Raw genomic sequence first — 7,158 nt, 5'->3', positions numbered from 1 at the left:
GTCCTTCAGCGCGTGCAAAGATGGCAGGTATCGTGAGTAAGGTCAATTGTACGTGCGTTAAAAAAGGCAGGAGCTGATTGGTGTCTCTTGAACGTAGAAAAAACTAAAAAAACAGGGGAAGAGAAGTGAATTCCCGTAGAGGTGATCTCCTGAATTTTGTCAAACCGATGAGCCGCAAGCTCCTTCCTTCAGAAACCGATATACTGTTCCTCCAGTCAGTTCTATGGCCACAAGTCGTCACATGCTTTTTTTGTTATTAACGTAATATTAACATAGAATGCGTTCATCTATAACATTTCAACAGAATTGTCATAAATCTCTAGTTTTTCTTTACACACAGCTCTAAGCGATACCTGAGAAGCAAATATGGTGACTTTCCGTTCCAAACATCCTTAAGACCAAAATCTGCAATTTATCTTCTTAAGCGAGACTTTGAGCATCCCTGTCACGTTTATACGGGAGTCCCCCCGGGGAAACAAAATCAGACAAAATAAGGAGAGGGAATATGATTCTTGCAGTTTAATATTATTGATAAGCCTGATACAATCTTGGACCATTACAGTCAGTCCTGTTTGAAATATGATACGTATACATCATGGTCTCAATCGCATTATCGCCAGCCTGTTAGTTTTTCACGAGCTTCTTCAGTGCGTTCTCTGACCTCACGTCCACGCTCAGACACTTGTTCCCGTACTTGCTCCTGTGCCGCTTTTTTGACCTCATTTGCACGCTCAAGTACACTCTTCCCTGTCTCACGTGCGACCTCTGTTGGATTACTGGAACACTTTCCATCAATGGGCCTAACAGAAAAACAAAATATACAAAAACTGAGAAAACTGTCATGCAACACATTAAGGATCCAATTTCATGTTATTGAAATAAATGATAATCAGGGAGAGGTACTCCGGGGAGGAAAGGGATACGTTTTTTTTTTTCAGGCTTCAGGTATATCAAACAGCCGCTTTGGGTAGGTGCAGGTGGACTCATATGAAAGGGTAACGTTTTCACTAGTTGAAATATATGAAAGGGAAGGGAAATCTGTCATTGTGGTATGCAAAAAAGGTCCAAAAGGGCTAACCGATGAATTTTATGGCTATAAAAAGTCAAGAAAACCTTCTGGTTTTGGGATTGATTCCTACTTAAAAGACGGTACATGGTGAAAGGGGTACCATTTGACCATGGAAGTTATACAAAAGAGGCACCTCTTTCATGAAAAATCGTTTATAGAAGGGTAAGGGGTTGGACCTCGGGGCGGAGCATCCCCGGATAAAACTTTATTAAGTACACCCTCCCCCCCCCCCCCCCCCCCCTCTCCCCGGACTTGGTAAAACGCCCGGCGCACTTCCAATGGAGCGTTTATTCAAGAGCTGCGATTATTTCAAAATCATATTTGTTCAATCCCGGTTGATTACAACTATTGTAAACCATTTCTAAATATTATGTCTAACAAAAATATGTTTAAAGTTCCAATGAATCGCTTTTTTGCTGATGCAAATGTCTGATAGATTACGGAGTTAAGCAGTACAGTTTAGGTTTTGCGTTATATATAACCGTCTATCGGATTCTGTTTGGGTATATTTTACAACCTTTTATAATCCTTGATTAAACGTCGCATTATCTTCCGATTCAGTGTGCGACGTGTTATTGAGGGCTGCGTGTAATCGAGTAAATACGGTAATCTTGTAGTTAAGTGCACACAGAGGGCGTAGGGGGGTAGTGAGGGGGAGAGACGGGGAATTAGAGGAGAGTTATCTATACGAGGTCAATCACGTGTGTGTCTATGAAGGGTGAAAAGAGATGTTCGGAAAGACAAATGCAAAGATGTTTTGCCAAGAAATGGAAATAAAAATAGGACTGGTGCCAGGTTCCCTCCCTTAATGTATGCTTACCGGCAAACACTTGGCAGGCAGCATCTCACCCCTGTTAGGGGACACGTTAAACATACAGATGCTCTCTTGAGGAAGTTATTTGCTTCATCTGGGTCCTCAATGACCTGGGTACAAAAGAAGAATGAAAACAAGGCCTACCTTGAGTCTTCATCGCGCCATGCATTTAAGATTTTTTACTACTATTTTTTCTAATACCTTATGAGCTCCTGAAAACAAAATCTCTTTTCTCTTATCAGAAGTCCCTAAACAAACAACTAAGTTTTTAAGTAAGCTTTAAGCATTAGTAACATTCACTATTTCTGTGTTTGCGCGAACTTAAATAGCCTGCGAACCGCAGACGTGTTTCCGGTCGTCGCTTCTCTCCCTTTGATCTTTTCTTCAATATGAATCCTTTTGGTGCTTATTTCATCAATAAGTGCCACAGTCCCGGCAAATAAACTTTCGTGAACGCGTCGTTGTGAGAAAAAAGGGCGGCTGTACACAGGGTACGTCGTCCTTTCAATTTTGACTTGAAAACGTATCCACCGCGCACGATCTTGCAAGAAGTCTCGCGAGTAGTTCCTTGATTCTAAGAGCTAAACTGTGATTGGCTAAAAAGGTTCTACGTCAAGGAAATCGTTTTGCCGCTGGGGTTCGCAGACGTTATTTTTCGGAGGGATAGAAGAGACGATCGGAAATACGTGTGCGGTTCGCAGGGTAGAACTTTGTGACGACTACAATTAAGCCAATAAACAGCACTTTTCGTGCGCCCCAATTTTAAACAGCTTGAATGTTACTATCGGGATCCTGTGCAATCAAAGCTAAAACAGTGCAACTCTGGATCACACTACGTTATTTATCAACACTTGGCTAAGAAGTGATGGTAAGTTAATTTACTAATAAACTTGATGAAAGTCAGAGCAAAGTTTTTATTTTTTACTGTAGAAACTACTTGATAGGATTTAATATTGCTTAGGCGTGGCAATACCGAATGGATGTAACTTTATAATATTTCTTTAAAAACGTTTCCTGACAACAAACAGAACAAAGTGAGTTTGAATAGGTTACAAGAGCTTGTACTTATCTGCTTGATGTGCAATGAATTAAGTTGTGGTTATTACTCTGGAATCATTTGCGGCGCCGTAATATCCTGTTATAGCATCAAACAAAACTGATTGCTTATAAAACTGTTTACCTTGGAAGCCCTCCTGTTTTGAACATGAACTTTTGCAGTGGTCGCGGACAGAAAGGCAAGCAAAACAAAGGCCACGGACGCTTTCATGGTACCCTAACAACTGAAAACAAAGCAGTGCTATAAACACTAAATAACGATTTTATTATGTTTTTTTATACATATTCAGCAATTGTTTGCATTAAACGTTTTTACTTCATATAATAAGAACTTTTTCAACACGTCACAGACAAGAATAGTAAATTACTTGACGTTCGTTTAATAGGCCACTCGCTCGTTCAGTTTACTAGGGTAAATTGATCAGAATTAAACGTTCTCAAATATATCCGTCCGTAAAATATCTCTGATTTCTTAATAGTTCTTGGCTATTCTTTGTATTATAGCTCTAGATAGCTGCGTCGAAATTGTAGGAGTACTTAATATATGAAAAACACGAACTCTTTTTTGAAGAAATGAGATGATTTACTATTTTAGCTTTTGAATCTCTGGCTGGAATACCACATTTATTCGATTAACCGCGCTGGGCGCTTATTAAATTTTTGGATCTTGAGATTGGGCGCTTATTAAATTTTCACCATTCTCAGCAGAGTACAATTTAATTCTTAGGGGCTCTAGGAGAGCTTGCTCGCAGGCTAAAACAAAATTGAACTTTTTCCCTTTTTTTTTGTTTGGTCACCACCAAGCCTTAATATCTACATGGAAATCCTGCAAACTAATCTCCAGCTATACATAACTTACCAAAAAAATGTCTCAGAGAATTCGGTGCAACCTTTTCTGTTGTTAATATATTGATATTCTTAGGCGAGATTTGATGGTCAGTGAAAAATGTAATTTTTTTAAGATAGATCAAATCAGGGAGATTAAGAGACTCGAGTTTTGCGCAAATGAATTGACTACTTTTGTTTTCCCTGGTTAATGACGATAAGTTTGGGTGTTAAAAAGTTCTTCAACAAAGTACCTAAAAACATTATGACATACCTGTTAGTCAAAATTCTCTTTCAGTTGGATTAAGACTTAAGAATCGGGTCAAACCAACAGTAAAATGATCAATGTGCGTTTGTGTAGACCTATTTCAAAGTATCTGAGATCAATTAAAATTCAGGGTAAACGAACTCCAGATGGAAGCAAACAAATCAACAGCTGAGCAATTCTTCGGAAAGGCGTCAGGCACGAAAGAGCGCGTGACCAACGGCACGAGAACTGCTTTGCTACCGATACATACACTCATTTCCTTTAACAAGAACGTTATTTTTCCGGCCCAGGCCTGAATATTCTTAGTTTCCTGCCAATTTTAGGGTGAAAATATTCTATGACTTGTATTATTCTTAAATTTTAGCATCTGACTTTTTCGTTTTATTATTGAGTATATTTATTGCAGTAATGCACGTTTTTTCGCTTTGGTGGCTTGTTTTGCCGTTCAGAGAAAGGAATAATTTTACGGTTAAGTTCAAAACATATAAATGTATTCTATTTATAAATTTTCAAATTATATCATCTTCAGAATATTAGCTTTAGGTTTATACATATCATATTCTTAAATTTCTGAAATTTAAGCCTCGAAATTCTTATAGATTTGTTCTTGTAAAAAAGAGTGTATCTGGTAAACGAACTATTCTGACTGGCTGTCTGCTAAAATCACCCAAGAAAAAGAACTCAAACTCAAAATGGTAGAGAATAATAAGTAAATAATTAAACTGGCTTTGAATCATAAAAAACATAACCCATCAGCCTTTTTTTATTAATACATTCTTGTGTATATTCAGGTTACTATTATTTAAATTAATTCAATGAGATTATTTTCTTATTTTCTTTTATCTTGTCTTTTCTCTGTAGTTAGACCATACCAGGTCGTATTACATGCAAAATCAATTCATACATACTATTTCATGATCTGTATATTTTTTGGTCTTTGTGATGGGACTGGTGTATTAACTAGTCGAAATTTCGAAAGTCTTTCACATTGCCTGAAGCGCTTTCACGTTGTTTGATCAGTCCGAGAAATTTCATATTCACAGTCGTAAGTGTGATTGTTTTTTCCCACTGGAAATTATAATTACAATTCATTTCTTGTCGTCAAGGGAGTACTCCACGTGGGCCAACTAAAAGAGTTATCTATTTGCGCCCTTTAGATCATCTTCGCATCTTAAAAATGCGCTTACTATGTAAAATTAAACAATTATTGAATGAATATGAGTATTTCTTGAAGAATTATTATCATTCTCTTCATCATCATTGTCATTGTTATTATCAATCCTTATGTTGATTAAGCAAAATGATTGATTACGTGCCGCGAGCGAGTTAAGGCTTGAGGTAGTTTTGATAAGAGTTATCAGGCACCAAATATATTGTTAGAAATAACAATAAATTAACAATAAAATTAACCGTGGCAGGATTAGCTCAGTCGGTAGAGCGTTTGACTGCAGAGCGGGAGGTCGCGGGTTCGATTCCCGGGGCCGGACCATTACTCAGGGTCTTAAAATGACTGAGAAATGAAGCTACTTCCTTTGCACTACAAGCGGCGATACCTTCGCGTGGCTCGGATGACCACGTAAAATGGCGGTCCCGTCTCCATCAGGAGACGTAAAAATAGTGTCCCCAATTAGCACTTTCGTGCTAAATACATTGACACTCAAATAAAGTGCTTTTTTTTTTCTTTTTTTTTTTTTAGTATGTTACTCTGAGGAGAGGGTTGTTAATTAAACCTTTTGTATGGAGCCTGAAATTAATTTGCATCGAACCTCAAGGATTGCTACAAAAATAACGGAACATCCTTCCGACACAGCAACAGACAATACAAACTGTCTAAACACATTTGTTGCCTTATGTGAGGTGCCTGGAGGTAGTCAAAAAATACCAATCCTACAGTAAATGGAGCTTATGTCTCCATGAAAGTTTTTAATAAACTAAAAATATATATCTACTATGTACTCTGAATGACTGCAATAAAGTAGCAAGTTCATGTGCCCCAACAAACAGGAAAAAATATGTAAAATGAAAAGTACTCAAAAAATGCTAACCCAGTTTACTTAAAATAGAAAAATGTCTCTGTGAAGTGTTTGTAATAAACTACAGAAAACCATATATATACATATATATCTAGTGTGTAGTCTGAATAAATGTAAGTGCAATGAATTAGCAAGTTTGCGCCCCTATAAGGTTTCTATAAGGATGATATATCAGTCTTTAAATAAAGTATCTGAAATTGCAAAGCCTTTAATTAAACCTCGTTAGTTTACGTTAAAGCTATAAATAATTCACAACCAATGTACATGATACTTTATAAATTGGTTTCGTTGGGTTTTCAGAGAAGTATAACCGTAGACTGCGGAGAAGTAACTGTGGGTCGACGTTTCAGGAACTGCAGGTGATTAAAAAGAACCTTAATATTCTGATTTCCAGACTTCAGAAGTATAATCCATTGATTTATTGCGATGAATCTGCGCAAATCTCCACAACCAGTCCAACAACCAAAAAATTGCAACTGTAGAAAAAGGAAAACTGAATGCCTTGGCCCTTGAAGGGAACTGCATGCAATCAAAATCTGCAGTGACAACTGAGGTTATTATGGAACCCTATAGTTGTAGGACTTGCATCCATCCTCAAGGATCGCTACAGAAATCATTGAACATCCTCCCGACCCAGGAACAGACAAAAAGAACTATCTAAACATATATGTTTTCTTATTTTCAATAAAATGGAAAGTAGTCAAAAAATACCAACCCTACAGTAAATGGAGCTTATGTCTCTATAAACGTTTTTAATAAACTAAAAAATATATATCTACTATGTACTCTAAATGACTGCAATGAATTAGCAAGTTCATGTCCCCTCACAAACAGGAATAATTATGTAGTGATAAACTTTAAGAATTACTTTTCTGGTGCATGATGTAGGCGGGCGATTGGGTTATTTTGTTTGGGAAGAATTTGTTTTCCAGGCCTAATCTAATGTGATCAAGATCCATTTGGGGCAGTTATTGGCAATTTAGGCTAAGTCGGTTCTTATTTCTATAAAGGAGGTATAGTTGATGACTACCATATAAATAAATAAACTTGAGTTTGGTCCTTAAATATACAGAATTTGTTCACAATTGTTCAT

The 7,158-nt window shown here is 37.2% G+C and overlaps 1 protein-coding gene across 1 annotated transcript; it reads right to left on the bottom strand.

The window, feature by feature from the left end:
* Positions 1 to 504: 504 nt before the first annotated feature.
* On the bottom strand, positions 505 to 4,132 carry LOC140945058 (uncharacterized). Its single transcript, XM_073394128.1, has 4 exons — positions 4,039 to 4,132; positions 3,064 to 3,163; positions 1,890 to 1,993; positions 505 to 800 (listed from the first exon to the last, which is right to left on the bottom strand). Exons 2-4 carry the CDS (start codon positions 3,148 to 3,150, stop codon positions 611 to 613), a joined length of 381 nt encoding a protein of 126 aa, XP_073250229.1. The 5' UTR covers positions 3,151 to 3,163; positions 4,039 to 4,132; the 3' UTR covers positions 505 to 610.
* Positions 4,133 to 7,158: the final 3,026 nt, after the last annotated feature.

Source organism: Porites lutea, chromosome 8 (assembly GCF_958299795.1).
Source record: "Porites lutea chromosome 8, jaPorLute2.1, whole genome shotgun sequence".
In the NCBI taxonomy this organism is placed as follows: domain Eukaryota; kingdom Metazoa; phylum Cnidaria; class Anthozoa; order Scleractinia; family Poritidae; genus Porites; species Porites lutea.
The sequence above is the reverse complement of the archived record's forward strand: the minus strand, read 5'-3'. Positions and strand labels throughout refer to the sequence as shown.

Excerpts from the sequence above, each read along its gene's own strand:
- LOC140945058 (XM_073394128.1), bottom strand. The coding sequence starts at position 3,150 with ATGAAAGCGTCCGTGGCCTTTGTTTTGCTTGCCTTTCTGTCCGCGACC. Across the intron at positions 1,994-3,063 it reads AAAACAGGAGGGCTTCCAAG|GTCATTGAGGACCCAGATGA; the intron begins GTAAACAGTTTT and ends TTTTGTACCCAG. Across the intron at positions 801-1,889 it reads TGCCTGCCAAGTGTTTGCCG|GCCCATTGATGGAAAGTGTT; the intron begins GTAAGCATACAT and ends TTTTTCTGTTAG.